Source organism: Myotis yumanensis, unplaced genomic scaffold (assembly GCF_028538775.1).
Source record: "Myotis yumanensis isolate MYYU_CA2020_CCGP unplaced genomic scaffold, mMyoYum1.0.hap1 SCAF_13, whole genome shotgun sequence".
NCBI lineage: Eukaryota > Metazoa > Chordata > Mammalia > Chiroptera > Vespertilionidae > Myotis > Myotis yumanensis.
Genome location: NW_027223764.1, coordinates 19,342,868 through 19,367,553, shown reverse-complemented (window position 1 = coordinate 19,367,553; position 24,686 = coordinate 19,342,868). Strand labels below are relative to the sequence as shown.

Below are 24,686 nucleotides of genomic sequence, written 5' to 3'. Positions count from 1 at the left end.
ATTCAGTTTTATTTGTTGATCCACCACAAATCAATCTTTAGGGTTGAGCTCTCACTAACCACTTCCAAGATACTGAGAAACTAAAATGGCATTCTTAAATTACCCTGGAAAACATATCTGACCAGAAAACTGGGGTAGGCTGTCTGTCCAGAGCCATCTCTCCTAATGACCAATGCCAGGCTAGAGATGGTGCCACTGCCTCGAAGGCTTTCGGTGGGCCCGAATTCCAGCAGAAGGTGCGAGATGCTCCTAGGGGGGAAATTTTCATCACACGATCATGGCCATATGTCTTGCTGTTGTGAACCAGAAGGTATTTGGGATAATCTTTAGGTACTCTCTCCCTGGATTATTTCAAAACTAAAATGAATTCTTATTTTTTGATGCCTGTTTCACTAAACTCAATACTGTCAAAAGCCTTGCAGGTGATAGAAGTCAGAGAAGTGGGGAGCTAGAGAGTGTGTGCCCTCCGAGAAGGGCTGGCCCCTGTCATGCAGAAGTGATGGCCCAGCATTTGCCACTTCTCATTTGTCAAGAGAAGCCAGAAGTCCACATTTTATATGCAGTCTTTCAGTTTTGAGAGTCACATTTAAAAACAGTAACACTGCAGTTCAAACAAAACAAAAACCGATCTTTTATCTGGACCACCAGAGAAGGGCTTCTGTTCCAGACAGGCAGGCAGACCACTGCACTTAGCTTTCCATGTCTCTTAATGTTTGTCCAGATTATAACAGAATTGATCAGACGACAGCTTTCTTTAGCCATAACCTAAATTTTTAGAAAGCATAGTAACTTTTAAAAAAGATTTAGACATACTCTGATTTCATATACAGTAGGTCCTCAGGTTACGTCAGAGATTCATTCCTACGGCATGACGTAACGTGATTTTCACAGTAAGTTGGAACCCACCTACATAAGCACCTATGTCACTCACATGGAGCACATACACAGCAGTAATGAAGTGAAACAGTAAAAAAAAATTTAAACTCCTGACCTTTACTTGTGGTAAATAAATAATAAAAAACATAAAGCACATATGTACATGCGTCCAAATGATGGAACTTTTTTTTTTATAAATAAATGGGAGATGGCAACGTAACCATTAAACGAGTATGTCGAGTCCGATGTAACCTGAGGACTGCCTGTATATGTGTGTGTGTGTGTAATTTTTTTTATTTCAGGGAGGAAGGGAGAGGGGGAAAAAGAGAGAGAGAAACATAAATGATGAGAGAGAATCATTGATTGGTTGCCTCCATGCCCCACACTGGGGATCGAGCCACAACCCAGGCATGTGCCTTTGACCGGAATTGAACCTGGGACACTTTGGTCCACAGGTCGACACTCTATTCACTGAGCCAAACTGGCTAGGGCTGATTTCTTGATTGGATTCAGGGACCACCCTCTTCTTGTTAATACTACATTTACAAACTGTTAGGTCAGAGTGTTAAGGGGCCGCGGTTAAGACTAATGTTATAAATGACCAGTCTTGCCCTACTGTTCACTTTTTTGCCTTCTGATTTTGTCCCCAGATTCTGGAAGATTTAGGCCTGTGTGGCGTCCTCTTTAGGCTTGGAAAGGAAGGTATAGAAAGAATCACACAGCAGCCCTGGGGTTGGGGGCATGCTTCAGCTTTGCTTGCTCAATGGAGCTGGTATCATAGAATGTTTGCGTGGATGGAATAAATGGGCTAACATCACTGGGCCTTTTACATCAGCATAAAGGTTTCTCTCTGAAACTAACATTTCTTTTCATCTTCAAACTGTTCCCTAGGGATCTACGGCAGGAAGGTGTCCGACAGGCCCATAGTAGCTGGTTCCGTCTCTCCTTTGTCTACAACCACTATCTCTTCTTCGCCTGTATCCTGGTGGTGCTATTGGCCATCATCCTGTACCTTCTGCGGCTACGCCGAATTCACCACCGACAGACTCGAGCCTCAGCTCCATTGAACTTGCTGTGGATTGAAGAGGTGGTGCCCATGATTGGGGTACAGGTGGGGCCTTGAGGCTGAGTAAGGACTGTGGAAGCTCAAGTACTCCAGAGTTGCTGCTCATTGAATTCCACCACTTTCTTGTAATGGCTTCGGATGCTGCTTTGCCTGACCTGGTGGATATTTTGGCATTGGAATTTCCACTTTAATATCTTCTTTAATTCCTCTCAATCTCCAGGTCCTCTTATCTGAGAGAAGCTGTAACTTAGTCTGTGAAGAACTAAGTAATGAGAGATCGGTGCTAACAAAGGTGACCAGCCTTAGTCCAATTGAAGCACGCTTCTCCTTTATCTGAGAGATCTGGTGTGTTCCAGGGATCTAGACTTTTCTCCCCCTGCTAAAGCATGAAGTTTGGCATTGGGCACCCTGGAAGCTGAGGTGAAACCAGACTTGGAGCGTCTGATACAAACCGAAGACATTCTAGCAAGTGCAGCAGCCCCTTCTTTCTCTGTAACAGAGAGATCATTTATGTGGAGGTCCACAACCCTTAATAGGGGTCCAAGATAATTTGCAGTTCAGGGGAACAGATATGAAGTTCCAGGCAACCAAAATAACACAGCTTCTTTGTTTCTTTGACAAAGAAGCCATTGAGTGTGGACCAAGGTCCCTGACAGTGTTGCTGATGTCAGTATGTGATTTTAAAAGGTTAGAACCCCTTCTAAATGAATGGATCATCAAAGATTTTGACTAAGTCTTATCTGATGTCTTGTATGACCAGGACAGAAAAATTTCCCATGTCTATGTGCCTCAGAGGCTGTTTGGGCATTAATTTTTCTTTTTGAGTCTTAAATATGCTTGTGGGATGGAGAAACTGTGATGGGTATTGGAGACCTGGGTTTGGTTTCAGGTCACTGTCCTATAGGCCTATTTAAAAAAAAAATTATTTTTTTTACTGATTTTATTGGGCTGACATTGGTTAATAAAATTATTTAGGTTTCAGGTGTACAATTCTGTAATACATCAGCTGTATATTATATGGTGTGTTCACCACCCCGAGTCTCCAGGCCTATTTTTATGAGTCCGTATACAGGAAGATTCAAAAGAGTTCCTTTATTTCACTGCTAAGATCAATAAAAGCAATAGTTTGGGAAGGGATATATTTGGGTGGTTTTTATAGAAGGAAAGAACAATATCAGGATAGTGGGCAAAGGCAATAAAATCCAAGTTCTTATTTATTCATATTTTTCTGAGAAGTCGAAATTTTCTCAATTTGACTCTGGGTTTGTCTGAAAAGAAGCAAATTCTAAACTTTGGAATAAATAGATAAATCTGTTATTAAGCCACATGGAAACTTTCAGAAGCTTTGTTAAAAGATTGCTCAGTGACAAACAGCATTTCCATTAATGAGGAGAGAGGAAAAGCCATAGTTATTGCATTTTCATCCGTGACCCTCCAGGAGCTTTGCTCCTTCTGGCCTTTACGTTGCAGGAGGATTCATTCATGAGCTTCCATCTTCTCTCATGGTACGTTCTTTATACTTTATCCTTTCCTATATGTAGCCTTGAATGTCCTGCCCAAGAATGTGCTCCCAGAGTTGAAGTAGCTTTCTTTTCTTTTTCTTTCTTTTTTTTTGTCATCTTGATTTCTAAAATTAGATAACTAGCGGAAATGGACCTTGACTTTCAAGGGAAAAAAGTGAAAACGATTTTTTATTTTTTTCTCCCTTTAATTCTCACCCAAGGATATACTTTTATTGATTCTTAGAACAGGAGAGAAACATCAATGTGAGAGACATTGATCAGCTGCCTTCTGCATGGACAATTCTAGCTATTTAGGTATGTGCTCTGACTGGGAATCGAACATTCACCTCACCCTCACCCCCAGTGCACAGACAATACTCCAAGCAACTGAGCCACCTGGCCAGGGCAGAAGTGAAATTCTTAAAATGTAAATTTCATACTGGAAGCAGAAGGGGATTAAATGCTTCATAAAACAGAGAAAAATCAAGGTAAAAAAATGACAAGTCTTGAACGGTTTTCAAATTAGATAATGGATCTGGCCAAGTATCTTATAGTTTCCTTTGGAAATATATTTTTAGGACTTATATCACAGTAATTTCTAAGACTTCTAAATTACCTTGGTTTTCTTTGACTTATCTTTCTGTCACTGTAAGCCCTTGCCTTATGAATGCTGCTTATAAATAATGTCAAAATGTTTTTCTTAGCCCTTGCCTACTCAGGTAACTCTTTTCCTCTCACCTTGGTTTCCAAATACTATTTGCATTTTTCTTGTAGATCTAGTCAGTGATGTAGTCAAAAGCTACCTAATAGGCTAACGGTGATCCCTTTTGTGTCTCAAAATGAAGTTGAAGCAGGGAGGAGGTGGTGATTAGTCCAGATTGAAAGCTCTTATGAAGTTATTCTTCCTGGTTATAATAATAATAGCTACCATTTGTTAAGCCCTTAATGTATACCAGACATTCTGTTCAGATTTTTATATATATTATTCAATCATATGGCATTCTTTCAGATTGATATTACTGTTTTTTTTTTACAGTTCAGAAACTCAGGATACTTATGTTTATAATTTTTTGACTGTAAATGTATTTCATATTATTAATTTATTGTAATTAGTCTGCTATCTCCTGTATATTATTTTAATATTATAATCTCGGCCTGTCTTTATTGCCGTGAGTAAAACGTGTCAGAGTTTCATAGTATAAAATGAAGGACACATTTTTTCACACCCTTCAGAAAAAACTGAACAGATGCTCTTAGTACTGGTTCCTGTACTTCTCCCATTGCTCCCAATTAATGATCTTAAATTACATTTCATTAGCTAGAAACAGGAGCCATTTATTTCTTGCAGATGGGCAACTATATATATTGCTTTCTTTTCATGAAATATTTTTGCTTATTGAGTCAGACAGTCTGTCTTGCTTTTTAGCTGTTTCTAAAGATTTTTAAAAGGTTTCTTTTTGCATTTTTGCCTTTTGAGTAGTTCTGTGAATATAATTATGGTTTCATAAAATTCACATTCCAGTAGTTCCTTTGAATCCTACAAACTAGTGTTTCCGATAATAGCAATAATGAGCCTGAACTGTTTTGGTACTTTTATTGTCACTGAGAGAGGTCACAAATGTCAGAACCACAGTCGGTGGCTTAAAGGGGTGATGTTTTATGGCACAACCCATCACTCTTCTCTGAGTTCTTATCACTACAGCATAAGGAAAATATGAGTAACATCCAATTATATGGCATTATATTCACTTAAGTTGCAGTTAATTCTAAGGGAAATTATACCATCTTTCTCTCTGTACCTTAGTTCCTTGAATTAATTTTCCTTGGTCAAGGAAATTTTAATCAGTTTCCACTATTTTTATTTATTCTTCTGATGTCATCCAAAATATTTTGACTGTTCCCTCCTCAGTCTAAGAGCTTCCTAAATAGAAGCTCCTCCCCACCCCACCCCCCACCCCTAACCCTATTCTTATAGTTTTGTGTTTTGCTTTTTGTCAGGAGTGAAAAACAGGTGGGTGGTATGATTTTTGGGAAAGAACATCAGACTTCATGAACAGCAGACTTGGATTCTAGTCCTGGCTTTGTCACTAACTAGCTCTGTTACTCCAGGCAAGTCACTTGCCCTCTCTGGTTCATTTCTCATCTGTAAAACGGTGGCTAGACAAGATGATCTGAGGTTAGTTCCAAAGGGAGAACCATAAGACATTAAACGCAGGTGAGAAGGTAGGAAAGTAATATGGTTTCAGGGAGAGGATTTTGGTCTTTGGTTTTGAAGACTAAAAGAGCCAGTGGTCATCTACTTTATCCATTCCCCCTGACATTCCCTGGTGCGAATGGAGTATCCAACAGCTATCATTATACATCCATTTCAGGGCATGAGATTTTAAAAGGGATTTTAGAGGTCTTCTGGTCAACCACCTTGATTTTATAGATGATGAAATTGAATCCCAGAGCAGTAGTAATATGTGCTATTACTACTATAGCAGTAGTGACAGCTGCCATGAGATGCTCAGAATCTTCCTGCAAGATTGTGTATTTCAAAAGCAAAACACAAAACTATAATAGATTGTGTATTTCTTTATAATAATAGCTGACTGCAACTATTACTATAAACATGCCCCATCTTTGTAACTGCTTCTGATCTTCACTTGTGATCGCTCTGCTCATATTTAGGAATAAAATATGAAATACTTCGCTAGGGACAGTACCAGGTTTTCACTATATCTACTCTAGCTTCTGTATTTAATACTTTAAAATTTTAGATATTTTTTAAACAATTTGTTTAATTTTGTACAATTTTCTTTTTTTTTGTTATTCCTCATCTGAGAAGATTTTCCATTGATTTTTAGAGAGAGTGGGGGGGGGGGGGGGAACATCGATGTGAGACATCAATTGGTTGCCTCCTACACAAGTCCCAGGGATCAAGACTGCAACCGAGGTACAAGCCCTTGACTGGAATGGAACCCAGGACCCATCAGTCCACGGGCAGACACCCTATCCACTGAGCCAAACCAGCTAGGGCTTGTGCACTTTTCTTAAGCATAGCATCCAAGCAAGTCATGTGATGGTTACAATCTAAATTATTTAAGGTATAAATGCCTATTAGATCTACCTCACTAAGGAACTTGGTTGTATTTCTTGGGCAGTTTCCAGATCCCTTACAGAAACAGAGTGCTGTTTCTCTTTGCTATCTTTAAACTTCTTTTCAATAAGGTAGAGGTAGCAGTGGATGTTTCATATTCTCCCAACGTAGTTTCTTCAGTTATGCTAGTGCCAGAGTCCTGCCACTAGGGCCATATATGTTCGCCAAACCTGTGAGAATTTTGTTGGTGTTATAAAAAGTATTTGTTAAAAAATAAGGCCTTTTTAAAAAAATATCCTAATAGACTTCCCTTGTATTATTACTCAAGTTTTCCTTTGTTCTAATATTTATTATTTCTCAGTACTTTTATTGGAAGGACAGAGGAGAAATGTATCTGTTGACCATTTTGTTTCTCTGGAGTCTGAGCAATAGAAATCCTTTTATTTGTAAAAATGAATTATTACTCATACTATAAGGGCTTTCTACTTTTGAAATGTATTCAATCATTGCTTGCCATTTTTTTTATTAAGGTATTACATATGTGTCCTTATTCCCCCATTGCCCCCCCCCCCCCCTCCCCCTGTTCATGCCCTCACCCCTCTGGTGTCTGTGTCCATTGGTTATGCTTACATGTATGCATACAAGTCCTTTGGTTGATCTCTTCCCCCTTATCCGCACCCTCCCCTACCTTCCCTCTGAGGTTTGAGCAAAGTTGAAAAAATTTCTGAACCACAGAATGTTTGTAGCCAAGCATGTGATTGAGGTCAGCCTGAAGTCATGTCTGCTCCTGAGCCTCTTCTGTTTTAGTGCAGCTGCTCGGACACCCCCGGTCGCCTGCCACTCCTCCACCACTCCACTCCACCCTCCTAAGCAGCCTCTCTTGCAGAGCACCTGCCAGGGTTTGGCCTGGGAAGACTACTGGTGCTGAAGGCTCTGCCTTTTATTAGCTTCATAAGAGTCTTGCTCTGCAAACAGGATCCCAAATACTTTGATTTCTGTCATTATGTTGTGTTTGAAATTTTTATTCTATAGTTCCCCGTTAGTTAATGCCATGAAGTATAAGCCTTATCTCCTTCATTGTTTCTGCCTTGAGCGATGGACTCTGTAGTGTTGAAAGGCATCTTTTTTTTGAGATCCACAGCAGACACTCCCTTCTCCCTTTAAAAGACCAAAGGCTGCCTGTATTGCATCAATTTTGGGCGTTACTAAGATTATATGTTTTTCTAATGCTTCACATTCAATAATAATTTTGCTGAACAGTTCTTAAAATACTCGCTGATAAATACTGTTAAATCATTGTTGAGCAAACTGTGCAATGCATATTAGAGGGGAGGGCATTCTCCCTTATGCCGGGACATCAGTATATGTGTTACCTATGCCAATATATAACCCACCATTCATTCCAGGACCAGAAGGAAGGATTACTGCAGATAAACTGGTTATCCTAATATTCTGATCATCGGTGTTGGTTTTTGCAACCAACATCACTTTAAAGCAGTAGCTAATTGTTATCCCTGTCATATGGATAGCATTTGTCACTGTTAAGTTAAAGACAGAAATATTCTGGGTTAAGAAAAGCAGGTGTTTTAATTCCTTTGATGTTTTAAAAACAACGGACAGAATTGTTGAGGGACCTTTGAAAACATTGTGATAAATTCATTTAATCTTGTAGGTATGTGATGACTTGTTTTGGAAGAGGTGCCCGGGACATCAATCTTTAATTATTTTCCATTCATTCGTGCAATATTTGGTATGTGTCCAATACTGGGAATAATGCAAACCTAAAAATAATTCAGATAATCTCCATTCACCAGGATTGTGGATAGGCATAATAGTTATATAGCTTAATGCAACCAGATCTGTTTTTCCAAACTTATTCATCTTTAATAAAATGAAAATGAAGTAAAGTATCTGAAACTTGAACTTAATTCATTCGCTGCTCCTTTGGAGGGAACTGTAGAAGCGTTAGCATACAGTTCTTTGGATTGGATCATAATGCCCTCTGGTGACTATTATTAACTAAGGACAACTTTAGTGTGGGGATCAGGAGAAATGCTATGGGAACCTACCCCGGTGACTCTAGTTCCCTTTTTAAAATAATTCTGTCTAGAAGAGGTGATATCCCATTAATAGGATCAACATGAAAAATAACATTTAAAAAGGAACCGTTACTGTAATCATACCTAATGACATTCTTGATCCAGTGACTTCCAAAAACAGGCAAAGAATTTTTAAAAACTTGACCGATCTGGAAACCATTTGATATGCCAAGTTCATTCTCTTAGCAAAATCCAAGTTCTTGTGCTCTAATGAGCTCTCAAAAGCAGTTTCAGTCCTACGCAGCTGATCGATCTTTTTAGAATTATTTTGGGACTCTTCGGAGTTCATTCATGAGCCAAAGGGCAACACTGAGCAGAGCCAAGGAGCCCGACTGGTGAGTAGCAGCCAAAGGAGTTGGAACGTACATTAGCAGAGTGCTAATGCCCAAGCCCACCTGTTACAGAGGAAACCAGGCAGTAAGTAAACCAGCAACCACAAATTCAGAGCTGAAGCGACAGCATTGACAGCCACATACACAAACCTCTCTCTCCTCCCATCAGAGCATTAAAAATATATTTTTAATTTCATAAGTAAGGATATTTACAATGAAGTAAGTTCAAACAAAACCAAAAAACCCTGCCCTAACCAGTTTTGCTCAGTGGATAGAGCATCGGCCTGCGGACTCAAGGGTCCCAGGTTCGATTCTGGTCAAGGGCATGTACCTTGGTTGCGGGAACATCCCCAGTGGGGAGTGTGCAGGAGGCAGCTGATCGATGTTTCTCTCTCATCGATGTTTCTAACTCTATCCCTCTCCCTTCCTCTCTGTAAAAAATCAATAAAATATATTTTTAAAAAACCCTAAGATTTCCCTTAATTATCCTTCACCCTATCCCAGTTCCCCTCACCAAAGGTAGCCAGTTACCAGTTTCTACACACTTGTACTTTTATATAAATGTTTAGAAAAAGTTTTGTATTTTCAAAAAATACATTGTTCTGTCTCTTGCTTTATTTCACTTAATATATGTCTTAAGAGCTTACTATTTTAAACTGTTATATAATATCCCACAGTATACATTTACCATAGTTGTCTAACTACTTGGGTTGGTTTCCAATTTTTCACCATTGCAGCAATTCTGTAATGAATTTCCTTATAGATATAGCTCTTTGTGCATTAGAATATCTCTAGGGCAGGCACTAATTAGTCAATTTGCTGGGCCAAGGGATTATATAGTTAACATTTTAAAAGATATTGCCAAACTGCCCTCTGAAAAATACCATATAAACCCGTGCTCTCACTAGGAATATATGAAGGTATCTATTTTCTTATACCTGTGCCAATACCTGATTATCTTTTTCTTTCCCCCCCAATCTGACAAGCACAAAATGGCAGGCATTGTTTTAATTTGCTCCTCTGTGATCATGAGTGAGACTAAACAGCTTTTTGTATTTACTGGCCATTCATCATTCCTCTTATGAGAATTGGGTATTGATATCCTTACTTTATCTTCTAGTCATTAATCTTCTAGCCCAGTGTTCGGCAAACTGCGGCTCGCGAGCCACATGCGGCTCTTTGGCCCCTTGAGTGTGGCTCTTCCTAAGCCTTAGCAGTACCCTAATTAAGTTAATAACAATGTACCTACCTATATAGTTTAAGTTTAAAAAATTTGGCTCTCAAAAGAAATTTCAATCATTGTACTGTTGATATTTGGCTCTGTTGACTGATGAGTTTGCCGACCACTGTTCTAGTCTATTTTAAGTATTGAAAATATTTTCTCTTAGCCTGTTACCTTTCCTTTTTAACCTTGTTTTGGGGACGCCCTCAGGCCAAAAAGAAGTGGTTTATACCTGTGTATATGCCAAAGCCAGCAGAGTCGCTGCTGCCATCTTGGTCCTGCGAGGAAGGGGAATTCTCCGGGACAGGAAGTAGAGCGCTGTAATGGCAGTAACTGAAGTGATTCCCTGCAAGGGGGAAGGAGTCTCATCAAGCGCCAGCGGGAAGCGCCCCACCCTGATTTCCACTCACCTTCCATGTATCTCCTCCAGAACCAGTGAGTACCCACCAGGCACCTCCCTGTCCCAGGCAGGGAGCCCCCTGCAGTTCCACCTCTGGTTTCTGCTCCTCAGTCTCCTTCCCACCCCTCTTCTGGCCACTTAAATGCAGGTGTGCCCCAGGTGCCACCTAACGTTTCTGCGCCTATCACTTTATACACACTCACTCTCGGTGACCTTATCCACCTTCCACTGTGGTGCCCCCAGGAATGGCCCTCACATTTTAAATCATTCTTTGCACTCTTATCCCTAATTTTACACCTACAGTAATCTTGTATTTTTAAAGCAGGGCTGACCCCAGCCCATGAGGGTTATTATTTTCCTGAGCGGTGAGTAGAGGAGGAGGTGGTTTTGCCACCTGAGTCCTCTGGACTTCTCTGTGTGGATGTATTGTATCCTCTCACACTCAACATACCTCCATCTGTTGACATATCCCATGTCTAGCTCAGCACTCATTCCAATAGCCTTATTTTTGTTGGTCATGTTTTAAGCATGCCCCCAAAGAAACTTTGGAATCTTCCTTTATCTTTCCTCACCTTCCTTTCTACAGCAATATTCTATTCCTTACAACCTCTCAGTTTCATCATCATTCTTTAACCTACTACCACCATGAAGCCTTGAACCCCATCACTCTCACTCTCACCTGCATTACTGCAATAGCACTGCTGCTTCTCACCGGTCTCCTTGTTGCTCATCTTCAATTTATCATGCCAGAGTACCAGACCAATCTTAACATGACCCATAGCAGGCCCTAAGTAAATATTACTTAAATAAAACAAAAAGTACATATGATGCTCTTGGCTCCTTGAGGGGGTTCTGGTTCAGCTCTGACAGCTATGTGATCAGCATCCACTGTCTTCACACTCTGTTAACTACCCAGCCTTTTATCTGCTAAAATGACTCTCGTGTGTGGCAGGATTCAGGGAGATTATCATTTGCTAGATGGTAAAAAGCAGATTCAAACTTTAAGAAGCTGGCAGTATCCTGAAAGCCAGAAATTGGCTGGGAGGGTGTGTGGGTAATTAGGAGAAAAACAGCACATTAGAAAACTAATTGATACTCAATTTCCTCTTTTTAAAAAAAGGAAATCTGGTGCCCACTCTATCCTCTCACTGTTGTAATCAGTGCTTCGAACACCCAAAGCCTGTGAGAGGCTCCCAGTGCTGCAGTAACCACCAGCCAGACTTACCAGAATCCGGTGATCAAACTGCACCATAGTAGGGTTCTCAAAAACGTTCCTCAGGATGGGAGAGAAGGTGAAAAGGTCTTCTGGGATCCAAGATTCTCCCATCTTGGGGAAGGAGTTGTAAACAAGCCCAGCATCCAGTCCTGCCACAAAAGCCCCTGTATGCCAAGGCCAATGGTATTTATTAAAATGAGAGAAAGAGGAGGCCAAATACTATTCTGACATAGAAAAAGTTTATCTGGAGGAGGTTAATGGGGGAAAAAGGGACATATGTAATACTTTCAATAATAAAGATTAAAAAAGAAAAAGTTCATTATCCCAGAGTTCGATAAAAGGAAGTGCCTTATATAAGTGTTTACAGTAGGGGTTCTCAAACAGGGAATATACATCACAATCACCATGAGAGCTTAAAAGAAAAACAACTATAGTCTCACTTGCTCCCACCCCAAGATTCTGGCATGCCTCCCCTGGAGGAATGAACTAGAAGCTCTAGAGCAGCGGTTCTCAACCTGTGGGTCGCAACCCCTTTGGGGGTCGAACAACCCTTTCACAGGGGTCGCCTAAGACCATTGGAAAACACATATATAATTACATATTGTTTTTGTGATTAATCACTATGCTTTAATTATGTTCAATTTGTAACAATGAAAATACATCCTGCATATCAGATATTTACATTACGATTTATAACAGTAGCAAAATTACAGTTATGAAGTAGCAACGAAAATAATTTTATGGTTGGGGGTCACCACAACATGAGGAGCTGTATTAAAGGGTCGCAGCATTAGGAAGGTTGAGAATCACTGCTCTAGAGACATGCTCGTTTGAAAAAATTCCTTAGTGATTTCCCCACACTGAGAACTACTGATCTATTCTGGAAGAGTTCTTCCCCCAGATATCTGCATAATTTCCTCACCTCATCAAAAAGATCTCCCCAATGATCCATGTAAGACGGCACTTCCCCACCCTATTGCTATTCCATAAAGCGCTTTATTTCTCTTCACAGCACTGAACACTATCTGACATACTGTTTTTGTTTATCTCTTCCCCAAGTGCTCAAAAAATGTTTATTAAATGAACAAAGAAATGGAAAAAAACAACACACTTATAAACTAAATCCTGGATATGTTACTGGCTACTAAGCACATAAACAGGGTATTCGTGAATTATTATTATGATCAAATTATTATTTTGATTCCATTATTTATGATCAAAGAGGATTCAGGGATGTTTAGATCATATTCTTGATTCTATAAATGCCATTTATCAAGTCAAAATTCATTTTCTTCCACCAAGAAAAGAGGGAGGAGAGGGTTGGGTAGATCACTGATTTGATGGTTTTATTTTAAAGCAGTGCTGTCTAATGGAACTTCATGGGATGATGACAATGTGCTATATCTGCCATCCAGTATAACAGCTGCTAAGCCACATGTGGTTACTGAGCTCTTGAAATGTGGCTAGTGTGACTGAGGAACTAAACCTTAAATTCTACTTAATTTTAAACAATTTAAATAGTCACATGAGACTAGTGGTTATTGTATTGGATAACACAGTTCGACAATGAGAGAGGAAGAGGCGTGATTTACAGAATGAGAAAGATCTGTGTTGGCCTCTTGCCCCAATGAACTCCCTACCTTAGACCATCTTGAGGGATGGTCTTTTGTCTGACTCATCTTGTTATATGTGTAATAATGACAATAATGTTTACAGAATAATAACAGCTAATACTTATGTAGTTTTTGCCACATGCCAGGTACTGTTGTAAGCACTTCACATAGTCTACTGATATTATCATCATCCCCATTTCACAGATGAGGTCACTGAGTACGAGAGGGTCCAAAGCTCACCCAAGGTCTCTGAGTTCACAGGTGGTAAAGCCAGGATTTGAGTCTAGGCCAGCCGTGGGCAAACTACGGCCCGCAGGCCAGATCCGGCCCGTTTGAAATGAATAAAACTAAAAAAAAAAAGACCGTACCCTTTTATGTAATGATGTTTACTTTGAATTTATATTAGTTCACACAAACACTCCATCCATGCTTTTGTTCCGGCCCTCCGGTCCAGTTTAAGAACCCATTGTGGCCCTCGAGTCAAAAAGTTTGCCCACCCCTGGTCTAGGCAGTGTGGATCCAGGCAGCTGCTCAATAATTTTATTTAACTGACTTACACAGGATTTTTGGAAGGGAGGAAAGAATAGAAACAGAGGGTAAAGATGGTGGGTATGAGAAAGGCAGATGTGAAAAGGAAATATGAAGTTACAGGAAGAAAGGGAAAAGCATTAGGCAGGAGACCTGAGAGTGGAATGAAAATGGGCCATCTTGAAGAGTCCTACCTGACAGAGCTGTAAGGAACACTAGGCCTGTTGTTCCGTGAGCAAATCGTCTCAACCACAGCAGCTGACGGGTTTCAGGCAACTAAATAAAAAAGTCACTCAAGTTAACAGTTCTGCAGGAACCACAAGAGGCAGCAAAGATCTCCAAGGCCAAAGCCAAGTGACAATGTGAGGTCAGATATTCTCTGACCCCTAAATGAGGTTAGGTTCTCCCAGCAGATATTCTGTTCTGACACACACCATATTTTATTAAATTTATACATTTACCACCTGTCTTCTCTGCTATCCTGTAAGTTTTGTGAAGGCAGGAACTGCCATCTGTCTTATTACAGTAGCCCTAGCCCAAGGCTTGGCATTAGGTGCTCAATACGTATCAATTTCATAACTGCATGATTTGCACTGTTCAGGTGGGCGGGGAGGATGCTTCACCATGGTTGAAATGATGTGGCTTAAAATATAGGACCGGATTTTCATCTTGTGTGTGATATTTAAGGCTTACCACATATAATCAGAATCAAAATTGCATAAAATGCCTAGAGTGGAGATTCTGGCATTTAATGCCTAGAGTGGAGATTCTTGTGTTTTTGGTAAAGTCAAAATTTATTTTTGCTAGAGTCAACTTTTGATACCAATCAGTGAGTCAGCAAATATTTATGAAGAACTTTATAAACAGGTAACCATAAAGATACAGAAAGGTGAAGTCAGAGTGCTGCCCTCAAATGCTTTGCAATCTAGTACGTGAAGAATGAGGTATCATTACTGAGATTTTTGTAGCATGATGTCAGGGCTGTCAAATAGAACTTCTGCAATGATGGACATGTTCTAGTATCTGTGCTGCTCCCAATAGTGAATAATGAGAACTTAAACCGAGGCTAGAGCAACTTAAAATTAAATAAAACGTTAATTTTATTTAAAGGTGAAGTAAATAACAAGTTTGTTTAAAGTTAATTTTATTTAATATTAATTAAAATTTAAATAGCCACATGTAGCTAGTGAGCTACTGTGTTGGACAGCATCTCCAACTATATCCTTTCTGTAATTAGTGGAATATAAATAAATTTTAAAAAGAGAAAAACAATTCACTGATAATTAAAAAGTCAGTAGAGACTGTTGGCAATGAGTGTGTATATGTAAGTGTGTAGGTAAGTGTGTGGTGGATATGTATAGAGGTGAGTTGGGAAGCCAGATGACGAGAACTGAAAGGAAAGAATGGGTTGTCAGGATGTACAGCTATCAATATAGGCAATTCATTTTAGAAATTTGGCTTTGAAAGCCAGGAGAACAGGAATTTTTCAGATGTGGATTTGTCTACTGTACCAATGTTTCAACTCCATCTGGCTTCCCTGTGGGATGACTGACAAGTGAACATCTCCCGTCCTTGTTGGGATCCAGGCCACTGGCTCCAAGTATCTACTGGATGATTCTACTTAAAAGTTCTATTGGCATCTCAAAACCTACTCCATAAACAGGTTATCCAGGTCAACCATGTCTTCAATACCTAAAATATTGTTCATTAAAAAAAGCCAAAAAAACTAGAAAAAACTGTAATCAGCCTACTGAGAAAATACTTGTGGCAAGATCACTATGTTTACTGTACTGTTCGGCCTGATGAATGGCAGGTCTCCATCTAAAGAATGAACAACCCAAGATGGCTCTTGTGCACCACCACAGGGCCAGAACTCGCTCTTGTTCTAGCCGCCTCGCCTCGCCATTCCCATCCCTCCAGAGTGGCTGGGATGTCTCTTATTGTTGGTACTCCGTCCCACTTTTTCTAAAATTCATGTTTTCACCTTTTCCAATAGGCAATGCTGACAAAATATTCATCTCTTACACTATTTCTCCTTTGAATGAGTTGCTCCAGCTCAAAATAACTGCACATTTTACTCTGTAGTCTCAAAGCTATCCAGTCCCAAAGTTTAATGTTCCTCTAAACTTTGGTTTTATCTGGTTGCTGGTAAACTGGTAGATGTCACCAAGGGAATATGTACATTTTGACATAACTTCCTAGTAGAACCGGAATTACCTGTCAGCTGTGTGTAGAACTGGTAACAATATAGACTGACTTTTACCTTGTGCTGAGGAAGCAGCAGTGAGAGCGAAGTCCACAAGCTGGCACAATAAAGAACCAGGGCTGACCCCAGGTGGGCAGCAAGGCGGTACTGACTGACCCGAGGGATGTCATGAGAATCTGGTTTTTCTTCTAATCCACTTTTCACCATATACCATCCCAACAGACCCTAGAACCAAAAAGAGAAGAGGCAAAGAAAACAAAGTTGAAACTGTCTATTCAACTTTACTCTCGGAGAAAGTGAGTTATCGATTATCAGGCATACTCCCTACCTGACACTTCCTTTCCATGTCCCTCCCAAATCCTCTGTATCTCAGGAATCATGACTTAACCACATTTCCACATACAGCACCATAAATATTTAACTGCTGATTAGATTATCATTTTATTGAAGTATAAGTCAAATATAGAAAAGCATACAAAAGCTTATCTGTGGGCAAAACCTTACATATACTTGATATGATTTAACATTATGTGAACCACTGAAATATGAGAATACAAAGAGAGCTGTTTCTATAAAAACCAGATTAAATGTTTTGGAAAGCTTGAGAAAGTTTAAAAACAACTACTATCAAGTTAGGTGGGAATAGAAAATTATGAAAGCTTTGTGGGGGTAAAAATCGGTAAGGCTTTGCAGTCAGATTGCTTTGCAAGTATCTAAGTTCTCACTTCTCTTAAGAGAAATGAAAATAAAATGATAGTTTATGGGGGTGTAAGAGATCTGAGCTTGAACTCCAATCAGAGGACTAAAAAACAGGGCTTGGCTCTTCATCCTATATAATAAAAGCCCAGCGACCAAATGGCAAACCAACCGGATGACCACGGCCCCTTGCCCGGCTAGCCCTGTCCCTGAGCGGCCCCCCCACCCCAATGGGGGCAGGGCCAACTCGCAAACCGCCCGTGGCCCTTTGCCCTGGCCAGCCCCCAACACCCCTAATCACTGCCTGGCTCCCTGGTGCATGAACATTTAGTGAAAGCACAAGAAAATAATTATCAGTCCCTTCTGTCCCCAACCAGAGTCTCCAGAGGGCTGTGCTAATACTGCAGCCAAGGTGTGGAATTCTCCCTCCACAGCCCGCAGCCCCAGGAGACCTTCCAAATTAGCCAAAAAGGCAACCTAAGCATTAATGGGATGGCGGCCCTTTGCTGAGGAATGTAGAGAGGCTGGGTGGGGATTTTGAGAAATTGCGGTGCCTTGCAGATTAGGTGAACTTTCAATCTTCCTTTAAAAGGGACGGCAAAGAGGACCCACAGGCTGCCAGAAGCAACAGCAAAGGGTAGGCACATTCAAAAACAGAAAAACTTTTAAACAGACATGAAGATCATATTGGGAAACTGAGGGTAGAGCACCGGGAAGATGCAAAAATCATTAAAGGGCCAACATCCATCTTGATATATGTTTGCAAACAACACATAAACAACTTCATCTCATGGCACGTGAAATGCAAAACAGTTCTGTTGTGGGTTTTCTTTTGGCATCCTTAAAGTATAATTAGATCCAGCTGGGGGAAAGCTATCGCTTCCATCATTAGACCCCACCTGTGCACAAATTCGTGCACCGGGCCTCTAGTTTTTAAAATAAAGGTAATGAAAGTACATGTTTAAAAGTTAAGGTATGTATTATTGTTCTACGATTCCCTGCTTTTACTAACTTTTTCAAGTAAACCAAGCAAGTGTCAGTTCCAATCATATAAATACTAGAGGCCTGATGCACAAAATTCATACAAGAGTAGGCCTTCCTTCCACTGGCTGCCGGCACCGGCTTCCCTACAGCACTCGGGACTTGGGCTTCCCTCCAGCCGCCGGCCTGGGCTTCCCTTGCAGAGGTAGGCCCCGCCCACCCACCGCAGCCTGCCGGTCGGTGGCCTGAGCCTCCCTCTTTGGGGCGATCGTGGAGCCCCTCAATTGATCACTGGGCCTCCCTCTGCAGGGCGATCATGGGGCAATGGCTGGGCCCCTGACCAATTGCATCACACCCGCCTTGGCTGGCCTGGTGCCAGTGGGTGTCATAGCGTGGTCCCGGATGGTCGTTCCGCTGTTCGGCCCGTTCGGTCGATTTGCATATTATGCTTTTATTATATAGGCTAGCCCTGTCACCCCTGCCCTGCCAGGACAATAGAATCATGTCAAAAGGTGGAATTCTCCCACCTCTTCTAAATATATCCTTGGGAAATCTTTTTTGGGCATTTCTTCCCCCTTTATGACTACCCTGGATGTCCTATCTTAATTTCATCTGCACAGAACATTGGAAGATGAAGCATAGAGTGTGATTTGCTAGCCCTCACTTTCTTTTTCCATACCCTATTTGCCATCTTCAATTTTCTGCTTCTCTTAGAGTCTGTCCTTAGTGACGTGTTTTTTTTCCATTTTTAAACAAATTTTCATTGTGTTTTACCCTCCCTCCCCTAGTTTCTTTCTCTCTCTCTAAAATATATTTTTATTGATTTTAGAGAGGAAGGGAGAGGGAGTGAGACAGAAACATCAATGATGAGAATCATTGATTGCCTGCCTCTTGCACGTCCCCCATTGGGGATCAAGCCTACAATCCAGGCATGTGCCATGACTGGGAATTGAACCATGACTTCCTGGTTCACAGGTTGATGCTCAACCACGGAGCCAAACCAGCCAGGCATTCCCCTCTCCCCTAGTTTCTATTAGACTTTTATTAATGTCTAATTCCTTATTATTTGCTTCTATTGCCTATATTACATCTCTTCCAACTTCGACATTTCCTTCTATTTGGTTCATAATTTCACCATTTCCACGTTAAATTAACCAACTCACTTCCTCCTGATCAAATTTTGATATTTCTTTGATGTTTTGATACTCTCCCTTAGGCCCATATACTTTGACCCAAATACTCATGTCTTTTCTAATACCCCTTTTCTTGGCTCTCAGCCTCAGAGTCATTCAATGATCTTTTCCTACCATTTATAGTATACAGTACTTTAATACCTCTCAGCTACATCTATATTTTAAAATCTCTCATCCCACAAACTGTTTCTCCTTTGGAATTTTATTTGCTTCTACAGCCATTCTACCATAGAGATCCCAGTTCCGCACAGATAGAAAAAAGGAAGAGATGAGAATCCAGGAGAGCCATGGTGGGAAAGAAACTCTAATTCTTGTGACACAAAAATATATTTGAGTGCTTACTGATTCCAGGCACTAACCTAAGTTCTTTTTTTTTTTTTAAATATATATTTTATTGATTTTTTACAGAGAGGAAGGGAGAAGGATAGAGTCAGAAACATGGATGAGAGAGAAACATCCATCAGCCGCCTCCTGCACACCCCCTACTGGGGATGTGCCCGCAACCAAGGTACATGCCCTTGACCAGAATCGAACCTGGGACCCTTCAGTCCGCAGGCCAACGCTCTATCCACTGAGCCAAACCGGTCACAGCTAACCTAAGTTCTTTATATGCATGATCTCATTTAATATTCATGCAACCTAAACAGTAGGTACTATTATTATCCCTATTTACAGGCAAGGGAAGCATAGTCTACAGAGGTTAGAACTCGCCTACTACGTGGTAGAGCTGGGCCTTAAAGCCAGGCATGCTACACTAAAATCCACACGCTCACCTATTCTGTTACACAATGCCAACTAGGAAGCTCTTGGGAACATCTCCTGTTTCCCAAACTTGAATAAGTCTCACCTGGAAGCATACTAAACCACAGAGGGCAAGAACACGTCCTTTCATGTTGTGGCTGAGCCAGCCCTTTCTCCAAAAGTAGGCAGCAGGCAGGATGTATGCGAGGCCTACAAGCCGACCCCACATTCGGTGTGAGTACTCCATGTACCAGATGAACTTGAATTCCGACAGTGTCATATCATGATTTAAGCTGGGTGAAAAGGGAAGGAAAAAAAATAAGCAAGAGGAAACATCCATCTCAATTTTATTTCCCAACGGAATGCAGGAACTTTTTCAGTCTTGATGCTTGATAGGTCTACCCTCTTCCTCATCAGTGACCTCAGGATCACTTTGGAATTGAAGGTTTAGCGTAGGAAGCTCACTAAACGTAACAGAGCCAAATGTCAAGAAATAATGGGATCTAATCTTCTGACACGTTTAAATGAGCAAGAGACTGAGTGGATCTCGTGGGACATTTACCTGATTTTTTATAATACTTACATTTTAAATTCTGGAAATTGCTGATATTTTTGGAATTCTGCTTCCCATTCCTCTTGGCTTGTAGGTGGCTTCATCTCCTTTATTAAATGCCAATCTACCATTGAGAGGCCAGACTCTGTCAATCTTAGGAAAGGAAAGAAATTTGAGAGAGAGAAAGAGAGAGAGAGAATGCTCAATGATGGATTACTCATAAATAGTTTATGGCAACAAGTGGTCTAAAGGTAAACGTTTCGTTGTTTCCTGACACCTTTCTTTTCTCTTACTGCTTAGAATTTTGACAGAAACAGCAAAATCAACCCTTAGGCCAAGGAAATTTGCCCTAAATGCATAACCAAGGAAAAGAGATTTGATATAGGGATAATACACTTTAGGTTCTGGAGTAAATTTAAAGACAGTAAAATTAAAATTTGTCAGTTCCCATAACAGCCTATATAACACATATAGTAATATAGGGCACAGGGAATGTGGAGAAAATTTAAGAACACATACATAATTAAAACCAAAGGTATTTTCACCAAAGGGAATTAGTGTTCCGTAAGTAAAAGGCTGATTTTAGGCTTGAGGCAGGAAATGTACAAGAAGAGCCTGGAATATTTTATCCAGAAAGCAAGGACTCAAAGGTTACCAGGGTCCTGTCAAAACGTCTCTGGAGCCAATTTGAGAGGTTCTCACTGACTAAGGATGGGACAATTTGAGCAAAACATCACTGCAATGGATTGAAAATACCAAGTATGTTTAAACCTATGAGCTCACAGGATACTTAAAAACGCACACTTTATTGTTTACCTTTGGAGGGTACGTGGGAACCAATTTATTATTTTGAAAATTGGTAAATAAAGGGAAAGAATCAAGTATTTACCCTGCTTTTCCTATATACAATGTACCTTAGGATAACCCAATTCTTGATGAGGGAAAGTTTCTCTTTAGAGTTGAGCTACTAGAATATTACAATTTTAAACTCTAATGAAATAATGGATCTGGGCAATGATCACCAATGGTGGTTGGCATCTCTAATAGACACTAAATACTTGTAAATGTTATAATCACCTATGAAGTATTTTGCCCCCTGTCCCAACCTGAAGCTGATCAAGCAATAACCAGTTTACAGGAAATACCGGGGACAATGGGACTTGTTAGCCACCCCCACCATTGTATGCAATCAGAAAAATCCAGACTGGGAAACTCTATAGGACAAATGATTTGGGTTTCTTCAATAAAAACTGCCACTGGGGGGGTGGGGGTGGTGAGGTGGAAAGGGGAGGTATAAAGAGACCTAAGAGGCATATGAACTAATTTTGATGTATCAAACTTATTTGGGTTTAATTCAAACTAACTGTATACAAAATTTTGAGACAAATTTGAACTCTGATTATAGGGGGAAATAGACACAAACAATGTACAGCTAACAATTAAGATCTAAACCAGTCTTTATGAAGTGCTCCTATTAAATAAACCCTAAACTGTTCTATGTCGGGGCAAGCTATCAGTCATATTCCCTCTTTAGGCCTCAGTTTCTGTATTTGTCAAATGAAGGAGCTAGACTACATGATTCCTGGGGTCCTTTCCCCCTTGGTCATCCTGTACCTCTACTGACGACCCAAACAAACAGCTGACAACTGCTATGAGCAAATTACTCACCTAGTTACTCCACCAAGAATAACTGCTCCAGCCACTGTTCCACTGCAGACCAGGAGCCATCGGCCCACCACCCGCTCAGCAGCCTTTGAAGGGAGCGACACTGTACCCCTTCCAGATTGTAAAGCTACTTCAGAGATGGTGCTGTACTGCCCTGGCCTCAAGGGGATCCTGATCCCACAGCTGCAACCACACTAAGGATCAAGACAGATAAATTACAACTGGAGAGAGGGAAAGACCTCACTTCACTGCCACTCACCCTAGTCCCACTGTGCTGTGCAACATCTCCACTGCTGCTGCCCCGGTAAATCATCTCGTCACTGGATTACTGTATCCACCTTCCTACTAGTTTTCCTGCCTGTAGTCTTGGCCTCATTCCAATCCATTGCCACACTACACGAACCTTCTGATCTCTGCATACTTCCCCCAGACTTAACTCTACACCTAGACATGGGTTCTTTTATTTCTTCTGTGGACCTTTAAATAAGACTTCTGGGACACCCTTGTTCCCTGATAGAAAATACAGGCAGCCTGGCCTGTGTGGCTCAGTCGCTGAGCGTCAACCTATGAACCAGGAATTCCCAGTCAGGGAACATGCCTGGAATGTGGGCTTGATCCCCAGCAGGGGGCGTGCAAGAGGCAGCAGATCAATGATTCTCATCATTGAGGTTTCTACCTCCCTTCCTCTCTGCAATCAATTAATATATATGTATATATGAAAATACAGGCATGCCTCGTTTTATTGTGCAGCAATTTTTGCACTTTGCAGATATTGCGTTTATTTTACAAATTGAAGGTTTGTGGCAACCTGCATTGAATTGAAAAATTCCCAGAAAGGAGTCCCCATTCTAGATGCCATTTAGAACATTTGTGATTCACAGAAAGAGGTGAAAATATCAATATTAACAGGAGTTTGGAAATTGACTCCAACCCTCATGGATGACATTGAGGGGCTCAAGTCTTCCGTGGAAGAAATAACTACAGATGTAGAAACAGCAAGAGAACTAGAATTAGAACTGGAGCCTGAAGTGTGACTCAACTGCTGTAACCTCATGATAAAACTTGAACAAACGAGAAATTGCTTCTTTTGGAGGAGAAAAAGTGGTTCCTTGAGATGGAATCTACTCTTGGTGAAGATACTGTGAAGACTGTTGAAATGGCAACAAAGGACTTAGAATATTACATAAACTTAGTGCTAAAGCAGTGGCAGGGTTTGAGTGGATTGACCCGATTTTGAAAGAAGTTCCACTGTGGGTAGAATGCTATCACACAGCATCCCATGCGATAGAGAAATCATTCTCATGAAAGGAAGTCCATCAATGTTGTAAACTTCACTGTTATCTTATTTTAAATAATTGCTACAGCCACCCCAACCTTCACCCTGATCGGCCAGCAGCCATCAATAAATATCAAGGCAAGACCCTCCACAAGCAAAAAGATGACGACTCACTGAAGGCTCAGATGATGGTCACCAGTTTTTAGCAGGAAGGTATTTCTAAATTAAGGTATGTGCATTGAATTTTTAGACATAATGTCACTGCACACTTAATAGACGGTAGTATAATGAAGATATAACTTTTAGATGCACTGGGAAACCCAAAAATTCATGTAACTTGCTTATGTGACATTCGCTTTATTGCAAGGTTCTGGAACCGAACCTGCATTACCTCCGAGGTGTGCCTGTAATGCCCACTGCAGACCTCAGTTTAGAAGCCACCTCCTCTGGTTGATATTTTCACCTCTTTCCCCTGGGAAGTGTTCCCAGACTATCCTTGGTCCGCAACAGGTCACTCTCAGCACACTTTAGGTTCCTCCCTGTCTCCCACTAGACTATGAGCTGTGGGACAACAGGGTCTGGTCCCTTCTCTCCTGCTTCCTTTGTTTCAAACAGTTCCCTTACCCAACAAAACCTTCATAAATGACTTACAAATAACTACACTGTGCCCGCCTCCAGGGCAGTAGCCTTTGATAGTTTCTTTTGCTTCCCAGTTCCTAACACATAGCAGTCACTCAATGCAGCAATTGTTAGTGGAGGGGAGACATCCCTGAGGGCCAAAGGACCATATCTGGTTTCCTGCTTCTAATTAAGTAACTTTAGACAACTTAAATTAGGCCTCAATTTCCTTCTTTGCAGAAGGGAGTTACACAATCCTTAACCTGGTTACCTGGGGACTTTTAGCAAGAATCAAACATCTGGATAAAATTTACTGAGCTTTTACTTTGTGCTAAGTGCTTAGGTATATTAAATGTAATCCTTCCAGAAGTCTTATGAATTAAGTATTGTTGTTATCCCCATTTTTAGAGATGAGGAAACTGAGGCACAGAAAGGTTACCTAACGTGGCTAGTAACTAACACACAGCTAGTAAGTGGCAGGTCCAGTGCGGAACGCAGGGGCTCCGGAAACAAGGACACGCGCCTTGAACTCTAAGGAGCTACGGAAACGTGATGTGGGTCAACTACCGTCTTCCTGCCCGTGTCCGCTTCCGCTGCGCTGCGATACCTGCGTTCTAGGCGCCGCCCTGGGACCCAGGAGTCGGAGACACGGGCCCCCCATCAAGGCCTTCAAGGGCGGAAGGAGTAATCGCTGCATATTGAGGACCGGGCACGGCCGCCACCTCCACACCTCGGCGCTCGGAGGTCTCTCCTCTCCGCCTCAGGGAAGAAGCACTTCCGAGTCACACTAAGTGAGCTCCTCCTCCCGAGACATTGGGGTG

The 24,686-nt window shown here is 41.1% G+C and overlaps 2 protein-coding genes across 3 annotated transcripts in view; one reads left to right on the top strand and one right to left on the bottom strand.

Moving 5' to 3' along the window:
- Positions 1-2,974, top strand: part of ENTPD7 (ectonucleoside triphosphate diphosphohydrolase 7) — a 29,952-nt gene extending 26,978 nt beyond the window's left edge. Inside the window, exon 13 of the mRNA XM_070432540.1 lies at positions 1,768-2,974. Within this exon, the coding sequence (XP_070288641.1) occupies positions 1,768-1,999 (232 nt within the window). The 3' untranslated portion in view covers positions 2,000-2,974. The remainder of the gene's footprint in view (positions 1-1,767) is intronic.
- Positions 2,975-7,115: 4,141 nt separating this feature from the next.
- COX15 (cytochrome c oxidase assembly homolog COX15) lies at positions 7,116-24,631 on the bottom strand. 2 transcript variants are annotated; one of them, XM_070432541.1, is made up of 9 exons: positions 24,473-24,631; positions 21,975-22,165; positions 20,337-20,459; positions 19,860-20,046; positions 16,200-16,367; positions 14,131-14,212; positions 11,805-11,959; positions 10,412-10,525; positions 7,116-9,020 (listed from the first exon to the last, which is right to left on the bottom strand). In XM_070432541.1, exons 1-9 carry the CDS (start codon positions 24,560-24,562, stop codon positions 8,889-8,891), a joined length of 1,242 nt encoding a protein of 413 aa, XP_070288642.1. In that variant the 5' UTR covers positions 24,563-24,631; the 3' UTR covers positions 7,116-8,888. The 2 variants fall into 2 exon arrangements, with proteins under 2 accessions (XP_070288642.1, XP_070288643.1); XM_070432542.1 differs by lacking the exon at positions 21,975-22,165 and having other exon boundaries at positions 24,473-24,562.
- Positions 24,632-24,686: the final 55 nt, after the last annotated feature.